The sequence below is a fragment of the Acinonyx jubatus genome, chromosome C2 (assembly GCF_027475565.1).
Source record: "Acinonyx jubatus isolate Ajub_Pintada_27869175 chromosome C2, VMU_Ajub_asm_v1.0, whole genome shotgun sequence".
Taxonomy (NCBI): domain Eukaryota; kingdom Metazoa; phylum Chordata; class Mammalia; order Carnivora; family Felidae; genus Acinonyx; species Acinonyx jubatus.
The window spans coordinates 113,096,127-113,114,253 of NC_069384.1; the positions used below are offsets into that span (position 1 = coordinate 113,096,127).

The 18,127-nt window shown below is 37.9% G+C and overlaps 1 protein-coding gene across 4 annotated transcripts in view; it reads left to right on the plus strand.

Annotated features, from left to right (window-relative positions):
- The window catches only part of TM4SF18 (transmembrane 4 L six family member 18), a 62,209-nt gene that overhangs the window by 31,781 nt on the left and 12,301 nt on the right, over window positions 1–18,127 (plus strand). For 3 of the 4 annotated variants that reach the window (XM_053221315.1, XM_015072526.3, XM_053221316.1), the window contains exons 2-4: window positions 405–502; window positions 603–796; window positions 3,843–3,932. In XM_053221315.1, the coding sequence (XP_053077290.1) occupies window positions 620–796; window positions 3,843–3,932 (267 nt within the window). In that variant the 5' untranslated portion in view covers window positions 405–502; window positions 603–619. Of the gene's footprint in view, window positions 1–287; window positions 503–602; window positions 797–3,842; window positions 3,933–18,127 lie in introns of those variants that run through there. The other variant, XM_015072525.3, reaches the window with a different exon arrangement.

Consider the following 18,127-nt stretch of genomic DNA (forward strand, 5'->3'; position numbering starts at 1 on the left):
AACAGTGTTATCTTGTTTTTCTCACTCACCAGCCTGTCTCTTTCTTTGTTCTTTTTGTGGCCCCTACAGTTTGAACAAAATTTGGTGATAGTGAGCACAAAATAAAGAACATTGAATAAAAGGCTGGTATATAAAGTCAGGATATTTGAGCAAGCGCACCACATACTATGCTATCATATAAACTCTCTTGTTCACTGTTGGATGAAATTTGCCAGATTCAGTTCCAACCCCCACAACCCCAACTTCCTTCTTAAAATTATGCTCAGGGTTAAGTCTTCAGTTTTCTAATCCGGAGGAAAATGACTTATTTTAAAATGCAGTAAAAACACCGCATTCCTTTGGCACAGGATGAAGACCAGCTCAGCTCTTCAGCCGTTGATCATTGTCTATTGTTCTCCAAACAGTAAACCACTATTTCACACCAAGAGACTGTGAGCGGCAGTTCTGGCTGAGTCCTGGGCTTCTCATGAATATGAAGTAAAGGGCTCTGACCCAGAAAGTGGTAGGTAATCTCAAAGAGAAAAAAAAAAAAAAAAAAAAAAAGGACAGGTAGGAAGAAAATTAGGTTTTATGTAATTCTACACTCTTGAAATCTCCTGCAGGTTCTGAGCAGGGTAAAATGGGGTCTCGGAAATGTGGAGGCTGCCTAAGTGGTCTGCTGATTCCGCTTGCACTTTGGAGTATAATTGTGAATATATTACTGTATTTCCCAAATGGGCAAACTTCCTATGCATCCAGCAATAAACTCACCAACTACGTGTGGTATTTTGAAGGAATCTGTTTCTCAGGTGTCATGGTAAGTGTGACTTTGGAGACTTGGGATTGCAAAGGGGGATGTTTTTACTAAGAATTGTCTTGTTCCTAGCAGAAATGATGAATAATGGAAAAATCATTCTACTAATCCTGGGTTTGGGATTTGGAAGATGGGTGGGGGTAGAGAGGCTGGTAGTCTGTGAGGACTTGGGAGGGCAGCTTTGTTTTCGGTAAGCTGCCCATTTATGTCACTCATGCAATGTAGGAAATTAGTCCTAATGAAAGTTTGTGGGACGCTGGCTTTAGAAATATTATATCCTCATGAACCCTGTGTGTAGGTTTAAGCTATTTAATTTCCAGTGGCATTGCTCTTTTCCAGAATAGTTTCTATCTGCCCTCACAATTTCTCTAGATTGGAGAGGTATGAAGACCGTGTGGAAATAGAGATTTGGAGATTCAGACAAATTTGCATTCAGATATAAGTTCTGCCATTTGTGTCATGAGACCTTGAGCAATTTACTCATTGTCTTTGAACCTCAGTATCCTATTTGGAAAATGGGAGTAATGGCATTTACTTTTTAGGGTAATTGTGGGGGTTCAATAAAATCTCATGAATGAAGGGCCCAGGATGGAGGCTGATATGTAGTAGGGAGTCAGTGAATATTGTGATTATAAATACTCGATGATGGGCCACATTATCATTAAATAATCTTATATTTTGCCCCTAATAATGGAGCATGTTTTTGAAAACTAAATTGAGTTATTTACAGTAAACATCCATGAGTGTTTTCCTGATGACTTTGTACTCTTTAAAAACAAACTGACAGTAAATCATGTTGGCAACTTAGAGGAAAAAGCACTTTTCCTGACCATGTCATATCTAAAAACAGCACATTGTGCACTGTAAGCTTATCATACTTCCAATAACATAAAAAGAAAATGCATTATAATTTATCTCTACATCTTTGTGGGTGTTTATTATGGTATTTGGATAGCTATGATGAAAGGCAGTTTTCGTTTGGTTACTATTTTGAATAGCAAGGTAGTCAACTTTAAAGTATTAACACCCAATGCTATTAAAGTTGCTATGTGATAGGTACATAGTGAGTGTTTGGTGATCAGACTATAAATAGATGCAAACTGTTTGGAGAAGATCTTGATATGCTATATTAAGATACATGAAAATGTCTGAAAATTCATTCTGAGGAAATAATCCATAATAAGGAAATTGATGCACAGATATTTCTGGCAGCAAATAATTAGTAGGAGCACCCTAGCATAGAATTGGCCAAGTAAACTGTGGTACATTCACTTCATATGGTGATGAAAATTATAATTGCGAAGATGTAATAACATGGAAAGTGCATATTATTTGGTGTTAGGCAAAAAAAGATACAAAAAATGTGAATAAATTACGATTGCATCTAAGTAAAATATATACATGTGGTAAAACACTGGGAGTAAATACATAAAAGACATGTGAGGGTGGTGGGATTTGGGGTAATTTTCCTTTAGTATGCTTGAGCCCTGTGTTTCAGTTATTTAGTTATTCAGTTTTTTACAATGAAAAAAAGAAAGGAGTTTCTCTTTCAACACGGGCAATGCCTGTGTTTCTCTTTTGACACAGGGTTCCTGGGTCCAGGTCTAATGATTTCTAATAATATTGGAATGAAGCCTGTTACTATACCTGATGAACCGTGCCTTCTCTCACCATTGTTTCCTTCGATATGTAATTGTAATAAATGGACCAGTTGTATGGCATCACTAAGATTAAACCAGAATCTACTAAAATCTGTGATACCTAATGGTGTTGAAAGGAGGAGAATATAGGACTCTTTTGTTTATATTCCGTATAAAATTTAAAACTTGGAAAAAGAACTTGTTCTCTATTTTCCATGGTCAAGGAATTCTTGAAAAACATTATTCTTCCTGCATTGAATCCTTTTTGGAGAAAGAAGAGGAATATAGATAAATAAATAAACAGACAAATGAAAGCTGAAGGAATTTGGAAACTGGAAATGTTGAGTACACATAGTAAAATAACAATGAACTCAGCTTCAAGATTCAGTCCTGAACATTGAGAGTGAAGGATAGGTAGAGAATTTTCCAGAAGCAATTCACGGTCCATACCTGCCCAAATCAGGAACTGTAACAATAAAGAAATCTATGTTCTTTCCAGAACTTGAGCCCTTTGCCTAAGATACCAAGAAAGGGAAGTAGAATACATTGAACTCTCCCAGACTGTTGGCTTGATAAAGACAAAGCACACTCGAAAATTTGAACCTTAGATGGTTTGAATGCTTAGGGAAATTAAACCGACTTTACTTTGAACTAAGGCATGTAGTTTCAATTTATTTTCTTTTTTTTTAATTTTTTTCATGTTTGTTTATTTTTGAGAGAGAGAGAGAGAGAGAGAGAGAGAGAGAGGGAGAGACAGAGAGCATGAGCAGGGGGAGGGGCAGAAACAGAGAGGGAGACAGAATCCAAAGCAGGCTCCAGGCTCTGAGCTGTCAGCACAGAGCCCAATGTGGGGCTTAAACTTACAAACTGTGAGTGAGATCATGACCTGAGCAGAAGTCTGACGCTTAACAGATCACCCAGGCATCCCAAGACCTGTAGTTTCAGATTAACTATGCTTCTTACCTGCATTCCCAGAGGGCAGTAAATGGAGAGAGTCTGGCAAACAGCAAAGTCTGGTGAATGATTTTCCTTTGACCTCCACAACCGAGTCAGTGAGAAATGTGGGTTTGCTGCCCAGGGTGGTATTCCTATGTCCATACCATTTACTGCTTAATCATTAACTTTTGATGACTGATAATCAGGATAATAATAGCTATCATTTATCAATCACTTACTATAAATCAAGCACTATGTTCAAAATTTTACATATATTACCTCATAACAACCCAAAGAAGTGAGTCTCCAAAACCATTTTATAGGGAAGGACTCTCAAATTTGCACCGCTAGAAAATGGCAGACCTGGGATTCAAACCTGGGTCCCCTTGGCCCCAGAGTCCCTACTCTAAATCACTGTGCTCTGATTATGACTGGTATTCCATTTCTGACATCTCCTCTCTTTCCTACCACAGATGCTTATAGTAGCAGCAGTTCTTCTTGTACTGGAGAATGATAATAACTGTAAATGTTGCCAGAGTGAAAGCTGCAGCAAAAAATACATGGTAAGAGCAATAGTACTTTGAGGATGGTTGAGGGAGCCCAGGCTCACTGAGACACATGAAAATATTGACACTATTATACCCTCTCCATGCTCCTTTCAATTCAGAGCCCAAGAGTTTCCTCGAAAAAATTATCTTTCATTTTGTTTACAGTCTTTCCTCCAACTTTGCCCTGCTGATGTTCTTCCAGAAGTTCAGGATTTAAAGATACACAAAATTAGAAAATAATACTACCTTCTCCTAACTGGGTTTCTGTGAGTTTATTTTTTTTTCCCTTTTCTACTTCATTGAGGACAAATTTGCATAAAATAAATAGCGTCCATTAAAATTGTACATTACTATGAGTTTTGACGGCCAAATACACTCATGAAACCACCATCACCATCAAGACACAGAACACTTCGCATCAGCCCCAAGAGACTCACCTTTGATCTGCTTTATATCATAATTAGCTTGCACTCAATGTAAATAGAATTATGCAGTATCTGTCTCTTGTATCTGGCTTCTTTCAGCATAATGATTAGATTTATCCACGTGTTAGGTATATGTGATGTACGTTTTTTGAACTGGGTCTTTAAAAATAATTTAAATAAAATCAAGAGAGAATAATACAACCAAATTTTCTAAGCCTGTGTTCAACAGGCAGGTGCTAGGCTCCTACATTTCCATCATTGTCCTTCTCCTCCTCAAGGTTAGCTTTGAATCTTATTTGCACAGCACTTTATAGTTTTTTCACACTTATCCAGTGAATTAGATGATTGTTATCCATACTTTCTATGAGTTATCTGTGGCTCAAAGGGAACATGTGATGTATTAACTAAAAAGAACTTTACTAGAGGCCTGGCAGGCATATCTTGCAATGGCAGTTGCCCACCTTGGCTGAACATTGCAATCATCTGAGGGCTTGGAGTTGGAATCCCACCTCCAGACACCCTGACCTAGTTGGTCCGAGGTGCAATCAGATTTTAAAGTGCAGTCAAGATGGCATGGCCGGCTTTCTTTGACAGATGCCTTTGGATGACTAAAGTAGCTGCTAAATTTAGAACTGTGCTCCTGGTGGAGAAGAATTGAAAACTTGAAATGCACTCTGTGCACGTGCATGCACATATGCACTGTGTGTATGTGTTTTCTTAACCAACTGACTCGGCATCCCCCCATAGCTGCTGGTATTGTGCTTATGGAAACGCTTGCAAAATGGCTTAGGTGAAGCAGTAGATTCAGGTAAACATTAACCTTTGATACTCAGGGAATCTCTAGAAAACAAACCATGTGCCATTAAGTTTGTAATAAAAATAAATGTGTCCATTTTGCCTTGACTCACTTTTAGCATCTCCGGCACAAATGGATGCTATAAACAGTGTGGAGTCTGGACAAGGTCTTAAAATGAAATTGAATGAGATGACTGGCATCTCAAAGGGAAGAGCAGGGGGAAGGGAGGAAGCATTCCCTGGATTCTCTGCTTAGCTCTTTCAAGGTAGGCTCTCGAATAGGGTCCCAGTTTATATGCCCCCGGGAGTCAATACCTGATGGAAAAGAGAGAAGTTAGCCTGGTAGCCATTAGAGCAAGATTTCTGTTTAAGGAAGAGAGGAAGCTGCTACGGAAGTCCAGCCAAAGTTATCACGACAACACTGGGCAACGTTTCTCCGTTGTCAATAGAAAGTAGAAATACAGAGTTTTATGTGAAACTTCTCAGTTATGTTGGTAATTAATTGTCATTTAAATTAAATAAAGCACATCTTGCAGGCTAATTGTGAGTCTGCACCAGTTTGCAACTGCTGAAGTTCTGTGATGGAAATTGATTCACTTTACAGTGGAGAAAAAGTTTTCCTCAAGTTTCCTTCCTCCTTAACAAAAACATACCTCCATTACTCTTTATTTATTAACCAAAACACATGCCTTTTTTAAAAAACAAAATAAAACACGTCCTTCCTTTTTTGTATACAGAGTTGTATACTACTACTTATAGTAGTTTTTTTTCGTGGTTTTAATTACATATATTCACTAGAATTCTTAACTCTTAGAAACCTTAATTGCAAGGGAAAACCAGGAAGTAAGCAATTGTGAAGTGTTGTATATCAACATTCAGTTGATTGGCAAATTCATGAATATGCTATTTCATAATTCCTTTAGTTTGCCATTAATAAAACATATGCTATTTTATTCTATCTTTGGCAAAGGGCTGGCATAAACTTGTGGTCGTGATTTGATTAGCATTATTTTTTTTAATTTAATTTATTTTTTTAAATTTGTATCGAAGTTAGTTAGCATATAGTGCAATAAAGATTTCAGGATAGATTCCTTAATGCCCCTTACCCGTTTAGCCCATCCCCCCTCCCACAACCCCTCCAGTAACCCTCTGTTTGTTCTCCATATTTAAGAGTCTCTTCTGTTTTGTCCCCCTCCCTGTCTTTATATTATTTTTGCTTCCTTTCCCTTATGTTCATCTGTTTTGTATCTTAAAGTTCTTGTATAAGTGAAGTCATATGATACTTGTCTTTCTCTAATTTCACTTAGCATAATACCCCCTAGTTCCAACAACATAGTTGCCAATGGCAAGATTATATTCCTTTTGATTGCCAAGAAATACTCCATTGTGTATATATACTACCTCTTCTTCATCCATTCATCCATTCAATGGACATTTGGGCTCTTTCCATACTTTGGCTATTGTTGATAGTGCTGCTATAAATATGGGGGTGCATGTGTCCCTTCAAAACAGCACACCTGTATCCTTTGGATAAATATCTATTAGTGCAATTGCTGGGTCATAGGGTTGTTCTATTTTTAATTTTTTGAGGAAACTCCCTACTATTTTCCAGAGTGGCTGGACCAATTTGCATTCCCACCAGCAGGGCAAAAGAAATCCTCTTTCTCCGCATCCTTGCCAACATCTGTGGTTGCCTGGGTTGTTAATGTTAGCCATTCTGATAGGTGTGAGGTGGCATCTCATTGTGGTGTTGATTTGTATTTCCCTGATGATGAATGATGTGAACCATTTTTACGTGTCAGTTGGCCATCTGGATGTCTTCTTTGGAGAATTGTCTATTTATGTCTTTTGCCCATTTCCTCACTGGATTATTTGATTTTTGGGTGTTGAGTTCAAGAAGTTCTTTATAGATTTCAGATACTAACCCTTTATCTGATATGTTGTTTGCAAATATCTTCTCTCATTCCGTCGGTTGCCTTCTAGTTATGCTGATTGTTTCCTTCGCTGTGCAGAAGCTTTTTATTTTGATGAGGTCCCAATAGTTCACTTTTGCTTTTGTTTCCCTTGCCGCTGGAGATGTGTAGAGTAAGAAGTTCCTACAGCCAAAAAGAGGTTTTTGCCTGCTTTCTCCTTGAGGGTTCTGATGGCTTCCTGTCTTACATTTAGGTCTTTCACCGATTTTGAGTTTACTTTTGTGTATGGTGTAAGAAAGTGGTCCAGGTTCATTCTTCTGCATGTCGCTGTCCAGTTTTCCCAGTCCCACTTGCTGAACAGACTGTCTTTATTCCATTGGATATTCTTTCCTGCTTTGTCAAAGATTAGTTGGCCATATGTTTGTGGGTCCATTTCTGGGTTCTCTATTCTGTTCCATTGATCTGAGTGTCTGTTTTTGTGCCCATACCATACTGTCTTGATGATTACAGCTTTGTAATACATCTTGAAGTCCGGGACTGTGATGCCTCCTACTTTGGTTTTCTTTTTAAAGATTGCTTTGGCTATTTGGGTCTTTTCTGGTTCCCTACAATTTTTAGGATTGTTTGTTCTAGCTCTGTGAAGAATGCTGGTGTTATTTTGATAGGGATTGCATTGAATATGTAGATTGCTTTGGGTAGTATTGACATTTTAACAATATTTGTTCTTCCTATTCAGAAACATGAATCTTTTTCCATTTTTTTGTGTCTTCTTCAATTTCTTTCATAAGCTTTCTATAGTTATTCAGTGTATAGATTTTCCACCTCTTTGGTTAGAGTTATTCCTAGGTATTTTATGGTCTTTTGTGCAACTGTAAATGGGATCGATTCCTTGATTTCTCTTTCTGTAGCTTCATTATTGGTGCATAGGAACGCAACCAATTTCTGTACATTGATTTTATATCCTGAAAACTTTGCTGAATTCATGGATCAGGTCTAGTAGTTTTTTGGTGGTATTTATTGCATTTTCTATATTAGAGTATCATGTCATCTGGGAAGGGTGAAAGTTTGACCTCCTCCTGGCCAATTTAGATGCCTTTTATTTCTTTGTGTTGTCTGATTGCTGAGGCTAAGACTTCCAATACTGTGTAGAATAACAATGGTGAGAGTGGACATCCCTGTCTTGCTCCTGACCTTAGGGGGAAAGCGCTCAGTTTTTCCCCATTGAGGATGATATTAGCATTGGGTCTTTCATGTATGGCTTTTATGATCTTGAGGTATGATCCTTCTACCCCTTCTTTCTTAAAATTTTTTTTTTTATCAAGAAAGGATGCTGTATTTTGTTAAATGCTTTCTCTGCATCTTTTGAGAGGATCATGTGTTTCTTTTCCTTTCTTTTATTGATATGATGAATCACATTGATTGTTTTGCGGATATTGAACCAGCCCTGCATGCCAGGTATAAATTCCACTTGGTTGTGGGATTTTTTTAATGTATTGTTGGAGCCAGTTGGCTAATATCTTGTTGAGGGTTTTTGCATCCATGTTCATAAGGGAAATTGGTCTATAGTTCTCCTTTTTAGTGGGGTCTGTGTCTGGTTTTGGAATCAAGGTAATGTTGGCTTCATAGAAAGAGTTTGGAAGTTTTCCTTCCATTTCTGTTTTTTGGAACAGCTTCAAGAGAATAGGTGTTAACTCTTCCTTAAATATTTAGTAGAATTCCCCTGGAAAGCCATCTGGCCCTGGACTCTTGTTTTATGGGAGATTTTTGATTACTAATTGATTTCTTTCCTGGTTATGGGTCTAGTCAAATTTTCTATTTCTTCCTGTTTCAGTTTTGGTAGTGTATATGTTTCTAGGAATTTGTCCATTTTTTCCAGATTGCCCATTTATTGGCATATAACTGCAAATAGTATTCTCTTATTATTGTTTTTATTTCTGCTGTGTTGGTTGTGATCTTTCCTCTTTCATTCTTGATTTTATTTGTTTGTGTCCTTTTCTTTCTCTTTTTGATCAAACTGGCTAGTGGTTTATCAGTTTTGTTAATTCTTTCAAAGAACGAGCTCCTGGTTTCATTGATCTGTTCTGGGTTTGTTTGTTTGTTTGTTTGTTTTTCTTTTGATAGCATTGATTTCTGCTGTAATCTTTATTATTTCCTGACTTCTGCTGCTTTGGGTTTTATATGCTGTTCTTTTCTCATCTCTTTAAGGTGTAAGGTTATGTTGTGTATGTGAGACCTTTCTTCCTTCTTTAGGAAGACCTGGATTGCTATATACTTCCCTCTTATGACTGCCTTTTTTGTGTCACATAGGTTTTGGGATGTGGTGTTATCATTTTCATTGGTTTCCATGTACTTTTCCATTTCCTCTTTAATTTCTTGTTTAGCCCATTCTTTCTTTAGTAGGATGTTATTTAGTCTCCAAGTATTTGTTATCTTTCCAAATTTTTTCTTGTAGTTGATTTCAAGTTTCACAGCATTGTGGTCTGAAAATATGCATGGTACAATCTCGTTCTTTTTGTACTTATTGAGGGATGATTTGTGTCCAGTATGTGATCTATTCCAGAGAACGTTGCATGTGCACTGGAGAAAAATGTATATTCTGCTGCTTTAGGATGAAATGTTCTGAATATTTCTGTTCAGTCCATCTGGTCCAGTGTGTCATTCAAAGCCATTGTTTCCTTGTTGATTTCCTGTTTAGATGATCTGCCCATTGCTATAAGTGGGGTGTTGAAGTCCCCTACTATTATGGTATTATTATCAATGAGTTTCTTCATGTTTGTGATTAATTGATGTATATATTTGGGTGTGCCACATTTGGAGCATAAATGTTTACAATTGCTAGGTCTTGGTGGCTAGACCCCTTAACTATGATACAATGTTCCTCTTCACCTTTTGTTACACTCTTTATTTTAAAGTCTAGATTGTCTGATGTAAGTATGGTACTCCGGCTTTCTTTTGTCAACCATTAGCACAATAGATGGCTCTCCATCCCCTTACTTTCAATCTTAAGGTGTCATTAGGTCTAAAGTGGGTCTCTTGTAAACAGCATATAAATGGATCTTCCTTTCTTATCCATTCTGTTACCCTATGTCTTTTAACTGGAGCATTTAGTCCATTGATGTTTAGAGTGAGTACTGACAAATATTAATTTATTGCCATTATGTTGCTTGTAGAGTTGGAGTGTCTGGTGGTGTCTCTGGTACTTTCTAGTCTTTGTTGCTTTTGGTCTTTTTCTTTTCCTATCCTTTCTTTTCTCTTCTTTTCTTTCTTTCTTTCTTTCTTTCTTTCTTTCTTTCTTTCTTTCTTTCTTTCTTTCTTTTCTCTTCTTTTCTTTTTTTTCTGTCTTCTCTCCCCTCAGAGATTCACCCTTAAATTTTCTTTCAGGGATGGTTTAGTGGCCATGAAGTCCTTTAATTTTCATTTGTCTGGGAAACTTTTAATCTCTCCTTCTATTTGGAATGACATCCTTACTGGAGAAAGAATTCTTGGCTGCATATTTTTCCAATTCAGCACATTGAATATATCCTGCCATTCCTTTCTGGACTGCCAAGTTTTTGTGGATAGGTCTGCTGCAAACCTGATCTGTCTTCCCTTGTAGATTAAGGACTTTTTTCCCTTTGCTGCTTTCATGATTCTTTCCTTGCCTGAGTCTTTTGTAAATTTGACTATGATATACCTTGCTGATGGTCTTTTTTGTTGAATCTCATGGGAGTCCTCTGTGCTTCCTGGATTTTGATATCTATGTCTTTCCCCAGGTTAGGAAAGTTTTCTGCTATGATTTGCTCATATAACCTTTCTACCCCTTTTTCTCTTCATCTTCTGTTACCCCTGTGATTCTGATGATGTTCCTTTCTAATGAGTCACTGATTTCTCTAATTGTCAAATTGTGCTCTTTTGCCTTAGTCTCCCTCTTTTTTCCACTTCATTGTTCTCCATAAGTTTGTCCTCTATATCACTGTTTCACTGTTCTGCCTCATGCATCCTACTGCTGTGGCATCCATTCGAGATTACAGCTCACTTATAGCATTTTTTTATTTCATCCTGACTAGATTTTACTTCTTTTGTCACTGTAGACAGGGATTTTAATCTATTTTTGACCCCAGCTAGTATTCTTATTGTTGTGATTCTAAATTCTGGTTCAGACATCTTGCTTGTATCTGTGTTGGTTAAGTGCCTGGCTGCCATTTCTTCCTGCTCTTTCTTTTGGGATGAATTCCTTCATTTCATCATTTTGAAGGAAGAAAAGGAATTAATAAGGTAAAAAAATAAAATTAAAAAAAAAAACACCTGCCCCCCCCCCCCACACACAAAAGAATCAAATAAACAATGTTAGATCCTAGGTGTGTTTTGGTCTGGTTATTAAAAGGAGTTTTATCAATTAGAGAAAAAAGGGGGTGGGAGGAGAAAAATGTTTGAAAATTTGAAAAAAATGAATACACTGAAAGAAAATGAAATGATGGAAGTAAAATAGAATTTGAAAAATTCACAAAAAAGTAAAGAATACAGTGAAAAAAATAAAGAAAATATCTTTAATGAAAATTAAAAATAAAAATTTTTTTTCTCTTTCTGTATTCAAGAAAAAGAAAACAAATGAAAAAGAGAAAAAAAATCGAATAGATGGACCAGTGAACATACTAAAATGCAATTGAAATTGCATCGTTTTCCCCTAGAAGTCAAACTATGAAGCAATTTATAGTCCATGAACTAAGCAGGCAGAGAGATTTGTGTTCCTGAAGAGTGAGGTTTGCCCAGTTGTGTGGGGCTTAGTATAATGGCTCCATCCTCCACTAGATGGCGCTGCTTAGCTTACTGGGGTGGATTGTTGTCGTGGCGCTTGTAGGTGTATATGCCCATGCGCATGAGGGGTGAAAATGGCATCACCCAGCCAGCCAGACTTCGGGGAGAAGTCTGTTCTCCCCAATCAGCAATCGCACACCTGTCCTTTGTCTCCGGCTTCCATTCACTCCCCGCTTTTACACTGTCCGTAACCAAGCGCGGTCAGGTTTCCAGGAGGCACCTCCCTCCTGAATTTTATCTCAGATGCAGCTGTGTCTCCCGACACCTCACTTCTGAGGGACCGTGGCTTTGACCTGCTCAGACCTTGTGGGGGAGCGTTCACGGAGCAATGGCCAGGTGCCGACCCCACCCAGGAACGTTCATGGACCATGCTTCTGCCAATGCCCAGAGACTGCAGCTGGGTGCCAGCCCGCCCTAGAAAATGTTCACGCAACCGTGTAGCAGCAGCGTTTCAGGGATTATGGAAAATCTCAACACATGGCTGGCACCAGGCTTCACTGTTAACGACCTTGTTCCAGCACCAGCGAATGTAGTTGCTCTCCAGGGTCTACCGACACCTTTGCCTGTGAGGCCGTGGGGGAAGGCACACAGCCTCCACCATATGTCCTCCTAGCAGGGGAACCACCTCTTTTCTATGGCCTGAGGACCTTGCTCTCTGCTCCTGGGGATTCGTCCTTCCCACCAGAGCACCACCTGGTATCCACTGCGGAGTTTCAAACTCTGTGCTCCCCTTGTTTATAGAGTCTTAGTGGAATTTAAACCCTCTCCTTTCTCCTTTCTCCCTTTTTAGTTCAGTCCCTGCAGCTGTTTCCACTTTTTCTCCTGCTGCTTTTCACGGGCGGTGCTTTTCCCATACTCTCTCCCCCTCCCTCTGGAAGCAAAAACAGCTCCCTGCCCTCCATGGCTTCTATCTCCCCCAGTTTACCTCTCCATGCAGCGTACCTGCTGAGTTCTGTGGTTTGGTTTGTGCAGATTGTTGTGTTAAACCTCAAATCAGTTTTCTAGATGTGCAGGGTGGTTTAGTATTGATCTGTCTGTATTTCATGGATGCAAGATGCAAAAAAAAACTTCCATGCTGTTCCCCCATCTTGGCTCCTCCTCTGCTATTTTATAATGTCTAAAGCATATGTTTCCTCATAGTGTGATTTTTCAGTGTGGCACAAGACATTTACTAACAGACCCAAATATCTTTAGTTCCTCCCTAATAGAAAGAGAAAAGTAGATAAACTTATGTTCAGTAAGCAATGTTTCAGTAACTTATTTTGTTTGTAAGTGATGTACCTATTCAATGAATTACCATCATTTAACTTGACTTAGTGTAACTTTAAGGTTTTAAGTTAGCAAAAAGATTTTGGAAGCTAATTTAAAACCGATGTATTTTATAAAACCTAATCATTATTGAAAAATTCAGTATTAAACTTTCATCACATATGTATTTAACTTGCTCTGAACACTTAGGTTACTTAGATTACTCAGGAAGATTTCCTGACACAATAGACAAAGTTAGCTATCATTTTAAGTTATTTTCTGGTTGACAAATTTTGTGAATTATATATATATTAGGCAAGCTTCAAACACCATAGAAATGAAACACCTAAAAAGTTGAACATGCATTTTCTCTCTTTCTCTCAACTGCTGTGCTTGACATACATTCAGCAATTTATTTTTACTGTAGGCTTTTGTTTTAGGTTGAATTTATGGTTCTATATTCTTAAACACACAGTAGAAATAACATAAGTTTCTTTGACTAGTAATCCTAGATAGAAAAAAATTGTATGACTGTGTTATGTTTAATGATGACAACTCTAAAGATATGCTTGTTAGGTTTTGTCCCCAACAATTTTTAAACTAGCTTTATTTACCAAGGATTATCCCAGATCTTGTGAACTTAAATTTTTTTTAGATTAGTCTCTGTGTTTCTGAGAGTTTTAAGAATACTTAATTTATATGAGAACTCATTTATCTCTACTCCAATTAGAATAGAACCCTTTTGAGAGATGTTATAAATTGTTTTGGTAATATCATCTGAAGGTAGGAAAATATCACACATCTGTAACATACACATATAGACATAAAGAAACATATAGACAGACACAGAGATTGTACAGCCTTTGTTTTGATACAAAACTCACTAGTTTATAAAAGAGTCCATATTGTGTTTCTGGTAGAAGAAATCATGGCTACCAGCTCAGTTAGCTATAGCTTTTTACTAACATTTGTGGAGAAGACTGTTAAGATTTTTATCTGCCCTTGACAAATCATTTTATGAAGTCTGCGGGCTAGATTTGGGGTGAAGGAATTTCTATAGCAGTTTTTTTTTTTTAAACTCCTCCCCTACCTCCAGGCCCTCTCTCCCCCACCCCTTCAGTCCCAGGCAATTGTGAGCAGTGTTTTAATTATCTCCTGGGATGTTTACATTTCAAAGACATGGTAAGAGTTATAGCTCCCAGGGATAGAGAATATAGAATCCCTTTCAGAAGGAGTTTGGGGGCATATTTGTCTATTATTAAGAGGTCTAGAAAAATTACTATTTAGATTTTTTCCTCTTTTACTGAAGCTTGGGGCAATTCTGTTTCCAATGTCCTGATCTTTTACAACATCTACAGGCATTTCGAGATGAATAGGTTTGGGAATTGGTAAGGATAGATAGGTGGAACTTTGAATTGCTTTTAGCTTCTAGTTCCATAAAGACTAGATTTGTAGGGCAAGGAGAGTTGGTTTTTAATTACTGAAGGAACTGGGTCACAGCCTGAATGTTATCAAGGGACTGGCCCACCCATCCAACTACATTATCTTCAATTTGCTTCTTTATATTAGGCAGACAAATTTCAACTAAGATGGAAGTAAAAAAATTTCTGTGTTCTAGATTTACAGTGGTATATCTTTCTAATATTTTCAAAATTATTTCACAAAGCCTTCAGCATCCTTTCTTTCCCTCTGAGGGCCCCATTTCAGCTTAGGAGAGACGGCCTTGATTTTAAGTGTCTATCAGGATCTGAATATGAATTTTCAGTTTGGCCAACTTCTGACCATAGAGCCCCTTAAAAAAATTGTTTCAAATATTTAAACCGAGAGTAAGTCCATCACGTGACTCAAAACCAAAAGCAAGTCTATCAAGTGACTCAAAACCAAAACCAATACTTAACCATGAATATAAAAGATGTCCCCAAAGAGGATGCAAAAGATATAGTCCTCGCAAGATCCAGAACCACTCCCAAAGACAGCAATAGCAAAGACATAGACACCTCCTCCTGAGAGCTAGTGGACAGGGGGGTGCAACCCAATTTCTTTATGGTGTATTCTTGGGGGCCCGATCTGACAGTTGATCATCTCCAAGGACTGACACTTGCCTGCCTGACAGGCAGAAAGCCAAGCCAAGTTCTCAGAACTCAAATAAGAGACAAACAGGAAAGTGATAGCTGTTCCTGGGAGGGAAAGGATCAATAACTAATGGATGACTTGAAACCAGATTTTAACCAGAGTTACAATCCAAAGAACCAATTCTGACTATGTTTTTCTCCTGCCAATCTGAGTCTGAAAAGGAAAAGACTCCTACCACCTTTGCTTGACCAGTCCCCCACAGGCAGAGAGAGATCCAAACAACTGACATGGCAAGAATTCTTCTGTGGATTTTGTCAGAGATCCAGGATCTCTAACTGTAGCTCCTGAACTGAGCAAGGTGTCCCTGGCCAGTGTGCCCTGTGTTGGGTGCCAGAAACTGTGGGGGAGAAAAGTTTTACTCAGCTCTCTTACGGTTCCCGGCTCAGTCTGAAAATTAAAACTGACAGATTAACCAGAGAAAGGCAAACACATTTTATTAAGATTTTACGTGTACATGGGAGCCTTCACAAGAGAATGAAGACCTGAAGAAGTCAGAGTAGCAAGTTTCTATGCCTTTTACATAAAGAAACAGCAATGAATTTGTGAAGAATTGGTAGGGGCACCTGGGTGGTTCAGTCGGTTGGGCAACTGACTTCGGCTCGGGTCATGATCTCACAGTTGGTGAGTTCGATCCCCGCGTCGGGCTCTGTGCTGACAGCTCAGAGCCTGGAGCCGCTTCAGATTCTGTGTCTCCCTCTCTCTCTTCCTCCCCTGCTCGTTCTCTGTCTCTCTCTGTCTCTCAAAAATAAATGTTTAAAAAAAATTTTTTTTAAAGAATTGGCAAGAGTGAGGGGTTTGGGCTAGGGGTAGTAAGTGGTGAAGAAGTAACTAGGAAGATAAGGTTTAGTTTATCAAGGTTTGTTTATACAGGTTTCTTGGCCCCAAATTCCCTGTCTCTGCTGATAAGAATGTCTTCCTTCCTCCTGGTACAGAGAGGGTAATAAAACATGGCAGTTTTATGACCTGTTTCAGCGAAGAAGGGCAAAGAGGTTGGGAGCGGTCAGAGTGACCATCCTGCTTCCATCATTTTCTTGAACTCCTTCAGTTTAAGGTATTCACTATGCTAAGGTGCCATATTTTGGGGGTGATCTGAGCCCTATTAACTTATTGCTTGCTCTTCATTCTTCTGTGGAGCCTCATTTTCTACCAAAATGCTGTAGGTTGTTATCCCTGGAAGCAACTATCAGCTAAATCAAGGTACTTGGAATAATAGATAATATTTTAATTATATTTACACTTTTCAAATAATTTTTATATCCACTCTGTCCTTTAATTTTGAAACAGTCCTGTTACAGAGTTACTATAATCATCTATATCATTTACATTTTATAGAAGATGAAACTGTAACTCAGAGAGATTCTAATTCTGGATTTATTTTCAGGCTTATCTGGGTTGTGTAATGGTATGCACTCATTAGACTGTACCTTATATATGTACACACACATACATATTATTCTATGGTTGCCAGTTTCCCCAAATGAAAAAATTTTTCACTGATCTTTCCAGTGAATGTCTTAAGAGCACATTTGGTAAACAAGAAGCTCAATCTTTTCAAAACATCCTTCTTCCTTTTTGGAAGACTGCATCAGTGAATAGGTAAATTTTCTTTATAAAGTTTAACAAACAGTAATCTACTGTTAAAAAAAAGGGTAAGTGTGTTTATCGCATCCCATGATGGGGCAACATTCTATTAATGTCAATATGAAAAATATAATTTGAAAGATATTTTAATCATATGTGAAGATATCAGTGAAATAATACCAAATAGGTGAAAAAGGAGAATTGTTCTTTTCTTATGTTTTTAAAGTATATTTTTCTGATTTTCCATAATGAGCATGTATTAATGTTATTAATCGGTAAAATAATGCTAACTTACTTGAAATATATATGATTTGAGATTACTTTTGTTCCAAAAAAATCACAGGGTTGTTTTGCTCAGTTTTCCTGGTTTTCAGTTTTTGAGTTTATTGTTAACTAGCTTGGCTGTTCTACTCTCACTTGAAAGCAACATTTCTAAAACTAGATTAAATTGTCTCCCAAACCAAACTACCCTTCTTGGCATCCCTATTTCTGTCCTTTTTGTTCAAGTTCCAAACTCTGGAATTTTTTTTTTTTCAGTCCATCTCCAGCTACCTATTTCCATCCCAATGTCTTTTCTTTAGCTCATCTCTTTGTCACCTTAATTTAAAGTTGTCTCCACATGGAATCCTTATCTTGGGCTCTGTCACTTCCAGCTAGCATGCTGTCACTGCCAGAGCCATCTTTCAAAATTATGTATTTGCTCACATCACTTCCTTGCTCAAAAACCAAGTACATGGCTTGTTGGAAAAAGAGCTATTCTGGGTCTTTATCAATTCAAAATGAACTTGGTACATTTTGTTTCAGGAAGCAAGGAGGTGCTCAAGGAATGACAGGGGTATCTAAAAGGATACAGGAATTGACTTAATAAGATGTTCCCACTGCCATACTTGGACCAAATGAGCATCTAAAAGAATAATAACAGTTATGAATTAAACACATTGAATTAGAAAATCCATGAGTCCACAATAATAGGAAGTTAAAAATGCAGAAGAAACGATAGAATTAGAGAAGCAGCACCCTGCAATCAATCACTGTGATAACTGGTAATCAGTGGATATGAGGATCATCAGTGGATGGTAAATCCATTAGTTGAAATGTCCTTAGGGAATAGCATATGACACAGTCTCAAAGTATTACCGCACAAATTACTAGTTGCAAGGTGGCATATGTTTATAGATCTGAAAAACATCACCTTAACCAACAGATCAAAAGCATCACCAATTGTAGTGAGAGGCCCATAATGTATGCACATCCATTAGGTGTTCTTGACAAAATGTTGAACCTAAGTTTGGTTGTGAGGAAGCAATCAGAAAACCCCAGG